We start from the raw sequence: 19,439 nt of genomic DNA on the forward strand, positions 1-19,439 counted from the left end.
AATTGCAAGCCCAAGTCCTGGTGTTAGGTGGGACGCTAAACAGCCCTGACACGACGGCCCTCCGACGAGACAGGAGGTTTGCGCAGGCCCAATAAGCCGCCTTTAAAAACAACTATTACGAACGACATAGAAGATAATACGACTAGGCGTCGCTGTGCAGTGCCCAAAACTTCCTGCGCTGTTGTAGTCACAGGATATGTTCCCACAATCTGTTGACGTCGCCAGATCCAGTGGCATCTCCTATCCGCTCGTCCAGCTTCTGATGGTACTCGGCTCGGATACAGGGTGTAAAACGAAAATATTCGAATTCAAAACCGTTATAAAACTAGGCTAGATTTTAAACGCTAATAGCTCCTTTATCTTTTGGTAGATTTCCGAGATGTTCTTATCGATAGACTCGGAAACTGTTCAGCAATTTTCCAAGCCCATTGAAGCTATGGATTATCAACGTCAACCCATTGAAAATTCCAGTTCTTTACAAATCCACAAAAAAATTCAGAGTCTCACTGTATTTGTGTTTCCTGTGAAAATTTAGTTCTAATTTTCCATTATCTTATTGTAGATCTTACACCTTCAACACCATTGCTGCAAGCAGCGCCAGCATCGACATCATCTGGAAGCCGTACTAAACACCACCAACAAACCTATAACCATGTGCAAGAAAATGGAACTTCAAATATTGTCGACTCAACCAACGCAACCGCAGCAGGACTCAACGTTTCCAAACTGAAAACCAACGTCATAAACGTGTCAACTGTTTTTAATAGCTTAAATGAATATGTGAAAGCCGGTACAGATCTAAACGAGAAGCTACAGAAAGTAATTGAATATCCGCCTGCAGTAGATCTGAGCACCAACGGCGACAACAAACCGCTGTTATCACCATCTAGCTCCTCAGTCTCCGCCGAATCCCATACGTCTTCATCAGTTGATGAGGTTGTTGGTACCGGTGCTGCTGATGCCGTTGAAAATTTAACAAACAAAAACTCACGTCGACTTTCAAACTCTTCGACGGCATCGAACAGTTCCGAACCACCACACAATCACCGCCGTCATAGGCATAGCAGTTGTTCTTCATCGGTGACCACTTCTACGTCCTCGTCGTCGTCGACGTCGACCAGCGACGGAGAGGAAGACGACGATGCCGATGTGCATGAACGTTTGAATGAAGGTCTGTCGTTGAGTGCAGGCGATTATATTTTGGATTCCTCAGAGAATACGACACTTGCCACGACCAATGAGGATCATCCGACTAACCAAGTGGTTGAGGAGAAGAAAGCCCAAGGTCCCAGCGAGCAACAGGACACGTCTGCATTTTCATACAAAAATAGTTTGTACTCGGATACACTTAGTAATGACGTTATCAATTTGGAAGGTTAGTGCATTGCTGGTTTATAGCATTTTCGTTATAATGTTTTGACAAATATTTCCATTTACATTCCCGATAATATTCCTCAATTCAAATATTTCAGGTATCTCATCGATATCATCTATAGTGGCGGTGGATTTAACGAGTGCTGGCCCCGGCGAGCATAAAATTCATGAAGAAGTTTCTATACCGTTGGAACAACCCGACAGAAAAGAGGATGTCGCATTAGCACAGCCAGAACTGGTCGAGGAAGAAAAAACCGAAGTGAAAAAGGCTGTAGGTTTCGAATCTACCATGGATGACGTTTCGGATACGGAATTGGAAAGCTACTTGCAAGAGTTGGAAGAATATTATGACTTCCAACAAACCGCTGTTCCGGGGGCGAGTGCTGCTGCTCCGAGTATGGTAGATGCCGAGCCGGTAGTCGAAGCGGCGGCAGAGAAGTCCATCGACGAGAAAGATAAGAAGGATACTATTAGTATTGGAAGTCGCAATAGCATTGATACTAGAAGCGATGAAAGTATTCCGGAGTCAAATCGAGGAGAGAATGACGAAGATCTAATTTCTCAAGCTTCTACACTTGAGTTCAATGATTTGGCAGCAATGCAAGCTGCAAATGGTGGTGCCAACGCAGTTGATGATTTGGAAATAGAGGACCTTCCTGATAACGAAGTGCCGGAATTTTTCGCCGAAGCAGGAGATGATGCTGGTGAGATCAAATTTATCGATTGCACCGAAACGGAATCAGCAATTGTTAGGGAAGAGATACCTGTTGTAGAAGAAGCCAGAGCTGGCGCGGATAGCGGTAATGTTCCAAATAAAACATCTGATCCAGCCGCCACTTCAGATCGAACTCCCCTACCTCGACCAAATTCCCTTGAATTGCCGGCTCAAGGGGATACATATTCTGAAAAGCAAAGTTCTCCCGGTCACACACCGCCTTCGTCAATGTCACACGGAATCGATTCTGATCAATGCCTTACTCTGTCATCCACGAGCTCTGATGATTTCGCCCCATCAGTAGCAATAGCTCCGGCTCCGCCGCCTTCAGCACCACCAACAGAGACTAGCGATGGTCTTCTCGACGAAAGTAGCGAAGGTCTATTACCGTTTCGTCCAACTGGTCCCCTTGCTTCCCATCCTCAACTTGGTAGAATACCTCCGTACTGGGTACCGGATAATGCAGCTAATTCCTGCATGCAATGTAACCAAAAATTCTCACTGATAAAGCGACGGCATCATTGCCGAGCATGCGGACAACTACTCTGTTCGTCATGCTGCTGCTTGAAGGCCAAACTAGAATACCTCGGCGATGTAGAAGCTCGCGTTTGCATCAGCTGCGACATCATTCTCAACCAGCAGCAGCAGGAACTGGAAGAGGCACAATACGGATCTCAATTTGCGATTGCCGCTGGTGCATCGGGAATGTCCACCACGCGCCAACCAAATCCAAACAATCCGATGGAATACTGCTCCACGGTTCCGCCCTTCCAACAGGCGAGCAATCAGTCCCAGTCGCCCATTTCGGTGATGGTTCCGGTGGGAGTGCTGAAACGTGCCGGAGCTCCCCGCACTGGACGAAAGGATAAGACGGTGATTTTCAGTGATGGCATTCGCCCCGGGTGCGATTTGACCGAGCTAGACGAGAACTGGGACTCGCAAACCAAAACATCTCCATCGATTGTGCCCGGGGACAAGCGGAAGGGGCGCGTTCAGACACCTATTGGGGGTGAGTAATTTAGTTTGTTAAATGTTAGATTTTTTTGTTTACATGCATATTATGTTTTTCGAAATATTATAGGTGTAAGAAGTTCAAAATTCAGATCTACTTTTGAATCCGAAAATTTATTTTAACGTTAGTGACCTTTTTATCAGTACCTACTGTTAAAAGACAATAGGTAGAAATAGAAATTTAACCCGGCATGATAGAGGAAATTATTGATCGAAATAGAAAAGATAGGACCAACTTTAACATAGGTATTCAAAAACAAACCAGAGGTAGTAAAGATCAGCTTGAGGTTTCAAATCATTCGGGAGTTTAGGAGTTTATGTCAAAACCGTATGTGCTAAGACAAATTAGCCCACCAAGGCAACTGGCCTCGATACAAAACCAATAGCAACCCATGGTACCCATACAGACCCTTAGTGGCCATGTGCATGATCTACGATTAAGATATGTCCAAACCGGATATTCTAAGTTCTCCAAGTCATTCCGGAGCTCAGGCAAATTGGTCTACTGCGGCAACTGGACTCGATACAAAATCAATAGCAACTCATGCTGTAGATATGTAAAAATCAAATGTTCTTAATATTCCAAATCACTCAACAGTTCAGTTGAATTGGTGTACAAAGTCAACCCGGTACGAAACCAAAATCATATTCAGGCTACAATCGGCCATGCTGCGATTTACAATCTATGTTCGTCCGAATATGATGCTTTGAGCTCTCAGATTATCGTATGAAAACATAGATAAATTTTTAACCATATGTTCATAATAACTTGGTATCGGTTCTGTACCTAACGTTATTGGCATGGTGGACTAATTGGTCTTAACAGCAAAGATTTGGAGATCAAGGCGGCTTTATGAATATCATGGATTTCTATTGGCTATGTATCGAGCCCAGTTGCCTTGGTAGACCAGATGGTCTGAACTCCAGAATTATTTGGATAAATTTCAACATTCGATTTGGACAGATATAAATCGTAAACCATGCACATTGTCTCTGAGCGACCAGACACAATGGATTGCTACAGGTATTGTACCAAGCACGCAGTTGACTAGAAAGATGAATTGGATTAACTCGAGAATTATTTGGAGAACATAGGCTATCAAGTTTGAATATATCTAAATCGTAATTAATGCGCATGTCCTCTTGGGGCCTTCCTCTTCCTTTTCTTCTTCTTCTTCTGGATCATGGACCTATCTAGATCGTAAATCATGCACATGACCACTAAGGGCCTGTATGGACACCACAGAGAAACAGACGTCTCACTTGGAGCAAAATTCAATCAAAATATTCGTCACGGAAACATTTTCGCGCAATGCTAAATGCACTGTAAGTGGACAAGCGGAAACCATATGGCGGTAGTGTGCAAACGTCAAATACAAGCGAATCCGATGGAAGCGCCATCGGTGGCCGATTGACCATCTACAAAAAATGAATCCACTGTTAAAAGGGCGAACGATGGAACATGTGATGAGTGAGACGTCTGTTTATCTGTGTGGACAACATGGGTTGCTATTGGATTTGTATTGGGTTCAGTTGACTTGGTAGATCAATTGGTCTAAAATCCAGAATGGTTTGGAGAACTTTGAACATCTGATTTGAACGTATCTAGATACTAAATTAGATGCACGGCCTCTAAAGGTTTGTATGGGTTGCTATTGGTTTCGTACCAAGCGTAAACTGGTAGACCAAGGCTCTGAAATCCAGAATGGTTTGGAGAACCTAGAACATATGTTGAAATATATTGTCTGCATTCATGATTCGATATCTCTAAAATAGCATTGAGTACATTTCTGAGAAAAAAAACAGCAATAAAATCGTTTATCGTTTATGCGCGATATTCGTGTGCAATTTCGTCCAAACTGACGATTCTTCCTATGACGATTACAGGGTGTATGTGTGACCGATAAACAGTCTGTCAGTTTCGGAAAATGTATGAGCTAACGATTATTTTGGGTTTATAACCATGTGAGTTTGGCTGAGAAATGCCTGAGATATTGCTAAGTGAAATCCGGGTCAATATGACCGAACACCGAAAGTGTAACTTTTTTACACTGTTGGAAGGTTAACCGCGTGTTTTCGGCTTCACAACACTAATCCCCATATGATACTTGGCCCGCCCGAGAAAATTGCTTGAAAAAATTGCGAGAAAATTTTGCTTTAGTGCTGCTCCCACCGACTACGAGATTTCTGCAGCAAAACCATTGCCGACGGCCATCAATGTTGGACGAATTTCGAAATCTTGATGATGTTGTTGACGACGGCAACACGATTATTTACATCAAACCGGATCTTCAGCATCCGCAAATTTCTCAAACGAACACCACTGATGTTGATACTGGGACCGCTCTCAGAAGAATCTCGAACTAATTGGTTGCCGGTGCGATCCTGGAACCGCTTTGGACCACTCTCTGCGAAATCTCGAACAAATTAAGCTCTTTAGCTTCGCCCCTTTGTTAGTCGTAATTAGTGCACATAAAATTCCCACCCACAAAGAATAGCAAAGGAGCGCTGGGCATCGGGCTCACTATATTGAATACAAGAAAGCAGCTTTCCCACGCGCGCGAGCCCTTTTGCTCGAGGTTCCTTGAAGAGCGGTCCCTGCATCGGCATCAATGGCAGTCGTCGGAGTCTGTTGCGTCCAAAGGGTTGTTGTTGTCGGCGTGTTGCTGCAGAATCATCATTGTGTGGCCTTCTTCAGCAATACATAAATGCACAGCAGTACAGCAAATCTTGGTAAAGCATTAAGTGGCCACCCGCAACAATCGTCAGCGGATATGTATCAAGACGCATATACCGGTCCTTTTCAGGATCAATATTTTAAATGAAAGACACTGGATATGTGACGAATATTCTTTACAGGAACAGAAAATTTGTTATTAATAATTATGGTAACATTAGTTATGGCCGTCGGCAGGGGTTGTTGCAGTGAATTAAATCGCCGCGTTAGCGTCTGTAACCATTTTGCATTGAAAAGTGAAATTTAATTGCTGGATTGTGTTTAATATTTGGAAAGATGCAACCTTGTGTATAATTTTCAGATGCATCTACCAGCCGACGGCCAGCACAAAGGACGAGGATGCCGTCATCCAGTTTTCGACATCCCTCTCCAGAGGTGAGCCAGCCTTGGGCTGCAAGTCTCTTTAATAAAAAAAAAGTTTTCGACAGTCACCATGACACTGTGGTTAGTAATGTGGTAAAAACTTCTCTCGATATTAAACTTGCTCTTGTATATGATAGCGGTTTAAGAAAAAATCTGATATAAGAAGTGGAATATTCTCGCATGATTCGGTCAATCGGTTGGTTGCTGTTAGTAGTTGTAAATGATTAACATGGTCTCAAGAAGCATAAATTAGTTCTTCTCAGAACTCTCATTTAAAATGGAAGAGTTGGTTTCAACTGTATTTTATTCGAAGAGCCATACAATAAAATGGCAATCATGGCGTCATTATCGATGACAACAGCATCAATTTATTCGCCGCGGTAGCTAAACTTGCTCGCTAGACTCGGTTGCTGATATTAATTGTAGAGACGCATACCGTGAGGCACCGAAATCCGTACACTTCACTGCACTGTCGTGAATCGCATATTTGTCCCGTATGAATAGGAAACCCAGCACCCATGCGATTAACGGCAGTGCAGTATAAATGTAAGTCTTTAGAAAAGAAGAATCAAATACAAATAAAACATTCTTCGTCGATACAGGTGCATAAAGGCCTATATTTTTTAAATGTTTCACTTAAATGCATTATAAATCAAGAAAAATATGATAAAATAATGAATTAAATCATTTCCTCCTGAATCAAAATCCGTCCATCATGGACGGATTTCGAATCAAAGAACCAGAATCCGTACAGCAATTTTTGAACTGAATATTGAGATTAATGGAGATCGATTGACTAATCTACCACTGTAAATAGTTCAATACTCACCTTGAAATATAACCCCTTTGATTAATATTTCGTTGATCATATTTAGTTCACTGTAGTTTATATTTTAAATACAGTCACTTTTCGAACAGTTATGGTCAATACGCAAACAAATGGCACCTGAAAATCTGCTTTTGATGGGTAACGGGTTAATTTTTTATTTTCGTTTTTTTTTTTTTTTTTTTTTTGTTATTTTTTTAATAGAATTGAAGGCTGCATGTAAAATTGACTGTGTTGTTGGATGACACCACATGTAGAATAATACTTGAGTCAGGATGGTTGTTAACATACATACATATTATTTCATTATTAAGGTTCAAAAAACAATTTTAAAATTCATTCTCATTTAATTTATTATTATACACTAGTCGGCCCGGCAGACATATAATAAATATAGCTATATCCATGTACTGTGGAAATGATCTAAACCAACAACTTTCATGGAAAAACAAGTGATCTTCATTCATTGAAGCTGTTGGTTTTAGATTCAGGCACTGTTAGAATTATTATCATATCAAAAAAGTTGCATAGATGTTTTTCCAACTAACTGTACCTCACTATAAACTAGTTTTATCTAGTTTTATGGAAACATTTCCAAACATTTGTAATGGAAATAATATACTTAGTAACATCAAAATTTAGGGGGGTCCCGTAGCGTAGTTGGCTACACGTTCGCCTTACAAGCGAATGGTCATGGGTTCGATTCCCAGCCCCTTCACCAAACCCTCGTCAGTCGCCGGATCCGCAGCCCATACGGTGGCGTTCTGGGGTGCACGCCTTACCGTCACGGCTGCCTGATGACGACTGACAACTTGTTCTTCTCGGAGGCATTCCTCCAACGTTACCCGGATAAATGGCAACCGAACAATGCAACGATCATTGGATATACGACATGGACAAACGGACACAATGGACTCACGATGAGATGGACAAGCAACGACAACAATAATGATAATGGAAAATCTAAAAATAGATTCTGTGTGGATTCTGGCAGCAGAATGCCACAGTAGATCTTGGCACAGTAGCGGTTAAGTAACACAGAGTGCCTACCAAATAAAGAAAGGAATAAAAAAAAAAAAACATCAAAATTCCGATTACATTTTGTTATTTCTTACTTCACGTAAGAAGGAAGTTATGTATTAAAGAAATTGAATAATTTTACGTTTCTATAAACATAGTTGAATTTGATCTTGAAGTTGGAATAGGCAATTATCTCATTTCAATATATTTCATTCAACTGACGTTACTACCAACATCATTTGAATAAATAGCACAATCGTCGTTCCAAAAATCAAGGTCAGATAAAATTTTCTATTATGAAAAAGGTGATAATACGGTGCCTGATTGAACCACCATATATTACAAGGTGTATGAAGCTACAGAAAATATTTACAAGCATATTGCCTTCAGTGAACTTGCTAACCCTTAAATGCGCAATGTTGTTTTAAAACAACAAACCGAAAGTACGTTTAATGTGAATTAATATAATGGTTATTTACGTTGAGAATATTTCCGACGATTTCCAAAAAATCGCCTTGCGCCTTTAAGGGTTTGAAAAAAATGTAAACCATACAGGAAACATGTCTGATAATGAACTATGATGGTGCTATGATGTTCTAGGATTTGTAGCATTTATTACATTCTACCTTCTTCATATATAATTTTCTTCATGCGAAATTGATAAAACTTACTATTTTTTGTGCTTCTGCCTGTCGTATTGAGGCGGGTTTGCTTCTGCTACGACAATAGAGGCTTGTCTGCAGCCGTTTGATCATTTATTCATCCACTTAGAATTCATTTGTTGATCAAAATCATTATCATATCAGGGGGAAGGGGAATTTAATTTCTTTTTGCTCTTTTTTTCGTTTCAGAGAGCGAGCAAAGGCGCTTAAACCTAGGCTATTAGCCAGGGCAAGGCTAATACCTTCGCCCCATCCGAGGAAAATCATCGGCAAGGATAACGGAGTGACATAAATTTCTTAGCAAAGTCACTTCCAACGTATTTCCACAAATTTTCTATCATTTGCTTATAATGATATTCCTAAACCACATACCCTACCCACCATCCAATTCCTTGACATCTATGAGGGCGTCGGTGAGTCGCTGGCCTCTCGTTAAGTAGATGTCATATCATCATTTCCTTCCCTTTCCTAGTAACGGAGAAGATGGGCGTGGCCGGCAATGATAGCTTTCATGTTTTATCATTTTGGATTTCAATTGGATTTCCATTGAATCCCAAATGGAAATCCATAAGCAATTGGGGTAAGAAAGGTAAAGAATATACATGACAACTATCAGTATGCAATCTACGAAATACTCCGTTACAACGCAACGCAACGCAATTTTTTATTTTTGTTATTTTTATTTCAAAGCCTACTTTTCATTTTAATGGCCAAAAAGCTGAAGTATATGAAGAGGATAAGATGAATTATTCATAAATTAATTATTTTAACCCCCCATAAATTAACTATTATCTCATGAGTTGGACGGATTTCGGATATCACGGTAACTGAAAATAAACAAACATATTCTGATAAATCTACTTTATTGGATATGAGAAAGCTGCTTTTCCGAGGACTCCGTTAATGATTGAAAGTGAAAGTTTCTCGCAATGTTGTAAATTCTCAACAAGGTTTCAAGAAGCGTAAATCGGTTCTTTCTTCAAAGTGAAAACAATTAAATGGCTATGATTACCTGGTTAGCGATCCCAACGGTTTCAAAGATGGTCGTCGGCAAAGACTGCTATAGAAAATATATTAGCCGTGGTAGCTCCAGCAGCCATTTAGCGGTAGGAAATTAAATTTTCTCTTCAGATTCGGATAATCGTTTGGTTGCTGTCAGTCGTTGTGAAGGCGCATCTAAACGCGTATATAGCGTCCTTTCATGATCCCCATTTTGATCGTAGGTAGTTGATTTGAGACGAATTATCTCTTCAAATCAAAAGTGGCTATTATTGCATCAGAGCTGTTCATTGGCGGTGGTTGCTGCAAACAAAAAATATTTGCCGCGCTATCGTCTGTAACCATTCACCAGTATAAAGAGAAATATTTCCGCAAACTCAAGCATCGAACGCCACCGAGCCGTTGATACTAGACCGCTATCAGATGGTCCACGCTCGAGCGAAGCGGTCCGCTCGCCATGAAATTTCGAACGAAAATGACGCGCGCGCGCATGACACGACTTTTTTATGCACAGGGAAAATGAAGCGATTGGCCAAAAAGTTCGTACCTTGCAGCAATATGATGTCTGTGTTGGGGATGCATGGACGGCATTGGTTGGTTCTGATTTTTTTTACCAGGCGTGAAAGAATTAATTTTTTTAATAGTATGACGTTGATAATCAATAGTTTTAATACAATTAGCGAATTGGCGGAAAGTTTGCGAATTGATTGATGTATAAAGCTTTAAAATCCATTGAAAAATAAAGTCGCTATTAACGTTTGAAATCTTATATAATTTCGTGACGGTCCCCAATTTGGAAATTTTTATTATGCACCCTGTATCCGAGGCTTCCCCTTAGACGTAGTTTACATAAAAAAAATTAAAACGTTTCGACACTTTGGTACGTTCCCAACATGTTTGGTAACCAAAACAAAGATAACCGCAGCGTCAATTTTCCTCTGTGGTTTATTACCTTTATTATCGGAACGAAACTTAAGCCAAATGTTGTCTCTAAGATCGAACACACTGCGCAAATGGTCTCAAAGTCAAAGTCAATTTATCATCTGTTGTGAAAAGTATATGAAATATTTCAATGAAATTTTCCATCTATAAAAACACGAGTGCTCGGGTTATGAGTCCATTCGGGATTTGAATCTAAACGGTAAGTCATGAAATTGAATCTGCCTGTCTGGTACGCTCCGGTATGCGCTGGTAATGCAGCGTCTAATACCTGGTTGAATGTATCAAGGCAGCTCCAGTTAAGTGTCTTGAGTACTATTGTCTGCCAAGGTAGGCCAAGACACGCGAGAAGGACTCCTCTTTGGAACATACCCAAGGATGAACATGTGATAAAAATAGAACAGATTCATCTAAATTTCGCGTATGTTTCGCTAGTGTCCACTGTTTGAAATTTGTAAGCTTGTTGAACTCGTGAAACCGACTTTATCCATTGGTCACTATTAACCAGTAGCAAGGTGTCGGTAATATAAGCGGAATATTGTCTTGTAGGTCCATGAAGCATAGGCTCGGAATTTGTTCTGCATTGCGAAAAGGCACTCTGTGGGATCGCTTTCTAAAAATGCCAGCAAAACTGTAGACGCTCAAAGCGATCGGGGAGAAATGAAAATATCTTACATGGGGGTTCGTCGCTTGAAAATTTGAATACGTTGAAGTTTTTTGTACATTTTATGGTGTTGAAAATCGAGTTAGTTTGTTAGGTAGGGGCATAGCGCACCATCGGGGCAAAACAGCCTGACTCATAAAATTACTTACATAATCTTTTGTATGACATTTCTAAACTAAATTAAATGTTACCATTACAATTCAATATGAGTTATTCATTATCAAGCTGCAATGATAAGATTACGCAAAATCGGTTCATTTTCACTAAAATTTACCGATTTGCGATTCTTTCACATCACCCGTAAGATCTTCGTTCAGTCCGCTAAGATAAACAAACAACCATGCGTTCACCATTATTTCACATGCTATTTATAAATTTTGCACCACCATTCGGCCGTTTTGCAATCTTCTTCTTATCGGCATTACATCCCCACACTGGGACAGAGCCGCCTCGCAGCTTAGTGTTCATTAAGCACTTCCACAGTTATTAACTGCGAGGTTTCTAAGCCAGGTTACCATTTTTGCATTCGTATATCATGAGGCTAGCACGATGATACTTTTATGCCCAGGGAAGTCGAGACAATTTCCAATTCGAAAATTACCTAAACCGGCACCGGGAATCGAACCCAGCCACCCTCAGCATGGTTTTGCTTTGTAGCCGCGCGTCTTACCGCACGGCTAAGGAGGGCCCGTTTTGCAATAGTGTACATTATTTTGTAAACAAATATTATTATATTGAGAAAACAATATTTAAGCTCTTTTAGCGGAATGACAAGTTTAGTACTTTCTATTTAAAATTTAAACACAGCCGTGTAAGCGTCGCGTCAGTACACGGTTAGAGAGAAGTACCTAATATTAGGTACTTTTCACTCAAATCGGGGGTTAAGTGTGGAAATTCCTTAAGCCAAAATTAAGTATTTTTTTTTATAAATTTAGTAAAATTTACTTAACATTAGGTAAAATATGCTTAATTTTGAATAGAATCTAACCAAAAGTTAGGTAAATTTTACTTATCTTTTGTAAACATCAGATTGTTAAAAATTTCTGGCGTCTTGTTTATCTACTATGTAAGTTGTCGTACAACTCTTCGGATGGTCGAATAGAGGCAGAGGCCCCAAAACGCCCTCCAGAGGCAAAACGCCTTTTGTGTAGGGTAACCAACTTGATTTGGGCCCCTACTTATTTTGGACCCTCCAGGCGACCTTTTTTTGATTTCTGAACTTAAATCAATGCGGCTGCTTATTCCCCCATTGGATTCAGAAAAATAATATTGTTCAGCATCTGTCTCACTGGTTTCCAATGCGAAAATAGCGATATTTAGATGAAATGTCGAGGAAATTAGTTTGTTCAAGAAAGCGAGCGTAACAATGCGCAAATAAGGGGGTCCCGTAGCGTTGGCTACACGTTCGCCTTACAAGCGAATGGTCATGGGTTCGATTCCCAGCCCCTCCACCAAACGCTTGTCAGGCGTCGGATGCGCAGCCCATACGGTAGCGTATTGGGAGACGCGCCTCATCGTCACAGCTGCCTGATGACGACTGACAACTTGTTCTTCTCGGAGGCATTCCTCCAACGTACCCGGATAAATGGCAACCGAACAATGCAACGATCATTGGATGAACGACATGGACAAACGGACACAATGGACTCACGATGAGATGGACTGGCGACGACAACGATAATGGTAATGGAAATCTAAAAATAGATTCTGTGTGGATTCTGTACAGCAGAATACCACAGTAGATCTCGGCACAGTAGCGGTTCAATAACACAGAGTGCCTAACAAATAACAATACATCACTTAAAATCTAAGAACGTATATAATAAGTTTTTGTCGAAATTGTGAATTTAAAACGCAGGAATCTTCTCATTGATGCATGCCAATGCTTCGGCTCAATTGACCAGGGTAAATTAGAAATTCGACTTTGAAGAGTTTATGATTACTGGTTTATTAATAACTGAAGCCGATTTCGAATTTCTGTTTCAAAAATAAGCTTTTCATCTTTGAAATGGTGTCGTTTCCGCCCGTATCGAACCTGTATTTCAATAGATATAAGCATATACTGAGAAGCACTCCCTCTAGGGGTCCAAATTAGGACAGTTACCCTCCTTAGCCGTGCGGAAGGGGCCCTCCTTAGCCGTGCGGTAAGACGCGCGGCTACAAAGCAAGACCATGCTGAGTGTGGCTGGGTTCGATTCCCGGTGCCGGTCTAGGCAATTTTCGGATTGGAAATTGTCTCGACTTCCCTGGGCATAAAAGAATCATCGTGTTAGCCTCATGTTATACGAATGCAAAAATGGTAACCTGGCTTAGAAACCTCGCAGTTAATAACTGTGGAAGTGCTTGATGAACACTAAGGTGCGAGGCGGCTCTGTCCCAGTGTGGGGATGTAATGCCAATAAGAAGAAGAAGACCCAATTCCCTTATATTTACTGTGTTTGAGATGGCCGTAACAAAACTAGACCTAAACTTACGTAGCTTAGGCGCATTTCCACATTTTGATGAAACATCTAACATCTAACGTCTTACTGGAACTAACCTACAATGTACTACGCGTCTCCACGCACTTTTCATACTACAGTCGGGATTCGCCGGTTGGGATTCTAATACTTGGGTCACTTTTTAGTTGTGCCTCCGCTGGTTGGGTCATGGCTCAACTAAAAAGCAACCGTACGTCAAAATTCAATGTAAACACGGGAAAACGGGATTGGGCGTTCTTCATTTTTCATGCTTCTTCATCTATCTTCCTATCTTCTTTCTTCATTTTTTATTCTTCCTTTCTCTATCCTACGACCCCAGTGCGCTAGATAGGTTATTTATTTTATTATGAGACTAACGCCGGAGTGGCCTGTGCTGCACATAAAAGTCTTCTCCATTTAGCTCGGTCCATGGCTGCACTTCGCCAACCACGCAGTCTGCGGAGGGTCCGCAAATCGTCCTCCACCTGATCGATCCACCTTGCCCGCTGTGCACCTCGCCTTCTTGTTCCCGTCGGATCGTTGTCGAGAACCATTTTCACCGGATTACTGTCCGACATTCTGGCTACTTGCCCGGCCCACCGCAGTCTTCCGATTTTCGCGGTGTGAACGATGGATGGTTCTCCCAACAGCTGATGCAACTCGTGGTTCATTCGCCTCCTCCACGTACCGTCCACCATCTGCACCCCACCATAGATGGTACGCAACACTTTCCTTTCAAAAACTTCCAGTGCGCGTTGGTCCTCCACGAGCATCGTCCAGGTCTCGTGTCCGTAGAGAACTACCGGTCTTTTAAGCGTTTTGTAGATAGTAAGTTTGGTACGGCGGCGAACTCTATTCGATCGGAGCGTCTTACGGAGTCCAAAGTACGTACGATTTCCAGCCACTATGCGCCTCCGAATTTCTCTGCTGGTATCGTTATCGGCGGTCACCAGTGAGCCCAAGTAGAGTAGAGTGGGGCAAGAGTACGCACTTAGTTTTCAATCGATCATGTGGCCCTTATGAAGCAAGCTTCTGCATATCAAATCAGTGTCGATGATTCATATACTCTTCCCTTATGTTACCCAGTGGAAAAAATATTGAAATTATTGAGATTCGTTCTAGTAGAACCCTTATTGCAAGACAAGTGAAAAAGGCACTCTTACCCCACCGGTGGGGTAAAAGTGCACATCGGGTGGGGTAAGAGTACGCATTTATCCAATCATGTGCTTTAAGTATATATTAACACAAATAAGAGTTAATATGTTTTAAGAGTTGATGTTTAATGAGCATATATTAGGGAATGTTTAAAGATAACGTAACTCTTAAAGGGGGAGGGGGCCCTAAAAATGTGCACTTTCATACGAAAAACCATTGTTTTTTATATATACAAAAAACTACAGAGGTAAAAATATATATCAGGTTACGCGTGGCGTATACAAAGGCATTTTCCTTAAAGAAAGTCCACCAATCACGTAACGTAAAATTTGGCTATTTCATCACCCCTCCCCTCTATCTTACACTATTTGCATGAATCCTCTAAAAATTATATGGATCGTCACACATCTCACAACCCCTCCCAGCTAAACGTTGCGTAATTTATGAATGTTTCTTTTGATTAAATGAAATTATCATTTAGATGAAATTGTGTTTTCGTACTATGTTTAGGTGTACAACAAGTCCTAATACAATTTCATTATTTCGCTTCAGTGCTTTGTTCGTTAAGTCCTTTCTAACACCGAATTACTTCAACTTATCCTAAAAACTTGTGATAATTTAAAATTCCGTCTCTTTTTTCTTAGTTGTGGATCTTTACGCTTTGGAAGAAGTCTTATTTCGGCCGGAGATACGGGTTTGACATCATAACTTGAAGATTCATATGCGTACTCCTGCCCCTGCGTACTTTTACCCCACAGTCCCAAAAATTATTCAAGTAATGGTTTTGACTTCTTGGAAAACCAACCGGATTGGTGTTCTGTACCATAAAGTACTCTATACAATAGGTTATCGAAATGGTATAATGTTCACCTGATTGAACGTATATAGGTATGGTAATGAAATACTATGGTAGTGAAATACTAAAAATCCAATTATTTTTAGCAAAATGACCAAAAAGTTATCTAACTCCATATCTCCCTTGTTGTTTATTCAAATCGTTTACAATTACACATGATAATAGTTGGCCAGAATACCTGTCAAACTGATGCAGTGCACAATGGGGAAATTCGATTCCAAAGTTGGAAAAAATTGGTAATTTTCTTCACGAACAACTTACAGAAGAGATCAAGAGCTTATTCGAAAGGGAATTTTGCAAAGAATTCAGTGAGTGCTGTTTCATGGACGTGGAATGCTTCTGAATGTAGTTATTGAGCTCGTTTTGCCCTAATGCCCCATATATCGCGAGTTTCCAAACTATTTATCATTTTATCTTTAAGACATTGTTCTAAAATTGTGTTTATCTCTTCACTGTGGATCCACAGAAGGGCACTAAATATATTTTGTTGGTAAAAGTTGGAAATTTAAGGGATTTTGGGGTCAAATAAGTGCATCAAAGTGCATTTTATGTGCAATTTTTATCTATTCTGTAAAAAATAGTAATATTTACAGATAAGTGTTGATATTATTGTCTCAAAGTCTTGAACAGATATTGACAAATGTTTGCCGAACAAAAATTAATGAAATAAATCGTTTCACAAATGTTTTATTTGGTTACTTATTGAGTAAGGAACGATTTTTAAAATCTTTTGAATAGCACCGATGCCAAACATTTCCAAACCACACCCGATAGCACAACTAGACAAGAATAGTCATACGTTATGAGTCTTGATGTGATCATAGATAGGAGGTTATGGGACATACTCTTTTTTCTTACCTTTTTGCCCAAATCCCCCTATGAAATAATATAGCTCAATGATTCTGAGCAAGGAAATGGAATAATGTTAGTTTAATTGATATTTTCCAATGATATAATGAAAATAATAAATAATCATGAAGTTTATTAAAAATATTGAATTATAGGAGATTTAGGGATCTTACAGCTCATTTAATGTAATTTATGTAATTGTAATTTATATTCGAAAGGGAGTTTTCCAAGAAATTCAGTGATTGATGTTTTATAGACGTTTCGCCCCAGTGTACCATACATCACAGTTTACCATATTTTTCGTGCTCTTATCTTCCAAGTATTGTACTAAAGATGTGTTCTCCTCTTCATTATAGATCCATAGAAAAGCACTATACATGCTTTGTTGGTAAAAGTTGGAAATTTAAGGGATTTTTGGGGTAAAATAAGTATTAAATTTCACTCCACGTGAATTTTTCATGTATTCTGTAGAAATAAATAAAAATATTATTATTCTCCCAAAATGTTCAGACAATGATAAATGTTTGCGAAACAATTACTAATGAAGTAAATTATTTCGCAAGTGTTTTGTTTTGTGATTTATTGGGTTTTTTTTAATGCTTCTGAAAAGTGCCGATGCCAATCATTCCCAAACCATACCCGTTTGCGCAACTAAATAAGAGTAAATATATTAGTCGATGTGATAATAGATAGGAATAGATTGGAAATATTCTTTTCTCATGACGTTTCACCCCAATTCCCCTTATGAAATAATATTTATTTCATTTATTTCATTTATTGAGTATTCGCGTAACTTAAGGTTAAACCTTCTATTCATGTTACATTGTGGTGGGCAATAGGATAATATTGTAATAAATATAGCTCAATGATTCTGGGTTAAGAAATGATGGAGTAACATTGATTCAATTATAATTTGTCAATGATACTATAAAATAACAAATATTTGTAGATTGCATTGAAAAAAAAAGAGCTCAGAACCTTTTTTTTTAAATATATAATTAATGAATTTTTTCACCTATTTGTCCTTAATTAATGCCTTTCACTTAATGCCTTAAAAATCCATTTTTAATGTTATATATGGATATTTGTTTTTTATGGTATCAATTTCTGTTTAAAAAAAACTATGACAATAATATCAACTATTATCTGTAAATATCTGAACAATCAATAGGCTGTAGATTTCGCCAAAATTGACCATATGTAGAGTTACATCAATGCTTACAAGTTTTTAAATCACCGTATATTAACCATAAATGATCATACGACGTATTATAGTGCAAATGATTTCTTGGGTATTATTATTTTTTTTACAGAATACATGAAAAATTTACATAGATGCAGTTTGATGATTATTTGATCCCAAAATCCCTTAAATTTCTAACTTTTTCCAACAAAATATGTATAGTGCTATGTATGGATCTACATTGAAGAGGAAAACATAATTTCAGTGTAATTTTTGAAAGATGAAAGTTTCAAAATATGAAAAATTTTGATGTATGGGACATTGGGGCAAAACCAGCTCAATAACTACATACAGAAGTGTCTCATGTCTATAATCAATCACTGAATTTCTTGGAAAATTCGCTTTCGAATAAGCCCTTAACCGTACTTGTGAGTCGCTTGTGAGAAAAGTTATCCTATTTTGTATAAAAAGTTACATTAAATGAGCTGTATGACCCCTAAATCCCCTAAAATTCAATATATTTGAAGAATTATATAATTATTTGTTATTTTCATTATATCATTGGAAAATATGAATTAAATTAACATTACTACACCATTTCCTTGCTCAGAATCATTGAGATATATTATTTCATAGGGGAATTTGGGCAAAAAGATAAGAAAAAAGAGTATCTCCCATCACCTCCTATCTATGATCACATCAAGACTCATAACATATGACTGTTCTTGTCAAGTTGTGCTATCAGGTATGGTTTGGAAATGTTTGGCATCGGTGCTATTCAAAAGTTTTCAAAAATCGTTTTTTACTCAATAAATAACCAAATAAAACATGTGTGAAACGATTTATTTCATCAATTTTTGTTCGGCAAACATTTGTCAATATCTGTTCAACACTTTGAGACAATAATATCAACACTTATCTGTAAATATTACTATTTTTTACAGAATAGATGAAAATTGCACATAAAATACACTTTGATGCTTATTTGACCCAAAAACCCCTAAATTTCCAACTTTTACCAACAAAATATATTTAGTGCCCTTCTGTGGATCCACAGTGAAGAGATAAACACAATTTTAGAACAATGTCTTAAAGATAAAATGACAAATAATTTGGAAACTCGCAATATATGGGGCATTAAGGAAAAACGAGCTCAATTACTACATACAGAAGCATTCCACGTCCATGAAATAGAACTCACTGAATTCTTTGCAAAATTCCCTTTCGAATAAGCTCTTGATCTCATCTGTAAGTTGTTCGTGAAGAAAGTTATCAATTTTTTCCACCTTTGAAATCGAATTTCCCCATTGTGCAGTGCTACTAGTTTATCTTTTTTTATTACTTCAAAAAATCGAAAACTTACTCTTATCCCACGCGCACTCTTGCCCCACTCTACTCTACACGAATTCTTCATCCACCTCGATTTCGTCACCACCGATAGAAACTCGTGGTGGGTGGCTTACATTGACCTCTCTTGGGCCTCTTCCTATCATGTACTTCGTCTTCGACGTGTTGATGACTAGTCCAATCCGTTTAGCTTCGCTTTTCAGTCTGATGTAGGCTTCCTGCATCCTCTCAAAGTTACGTGCCATGATATCAATGTCGTCGGCGAAACCAAATAACTGGA

The 19,439-nt window shown here is 39.2% G+C and overlaps 1 protein-coding gene across 1 annotated transcript in view; it reads left to right on the forward strand.

Annotated features, from left to right (window-relative positions):
* The window catches only part of LOC134227435 (zinc finger FYVE domain-containing protein 9), a 64,466-nt gene that overhangs the window by 20,906 nt on the left and 24,121 nt on the right, over positions 1 to 19,439 (forward strand). Inside the window, exons 3-4 of the mRNA XM_062708931.1 lie at positions 563 to 1,375; positions 1,473 to 3,098. Of these exons, the coding sequence (XP_062564915.1) occupies positions 563 to 1,375; positions 1,473 to 3,098 (2,439 nt within the window). The remainder of the gene's footprint in view (positions 1 to 562; positions 1,376 to 1,472; positions 3,099 to 19,439) is intronic.

This window comes from Armigeres subalbatus, chromosome 1 (genome assembly GCF_024139115.2).
Source record: "Armigeres subalbatus isolate Guangzhou_Male chromosome 1, GZ_Asu_2, whole genome shotgun sequence".
In the NCBI taxonomy this organism is placed as follows: Eukaryota; Metazoa; Arthropoda; class Insecta; order Diptera; family Culicidae; genus Armigeres; species Armigeres subalbatus.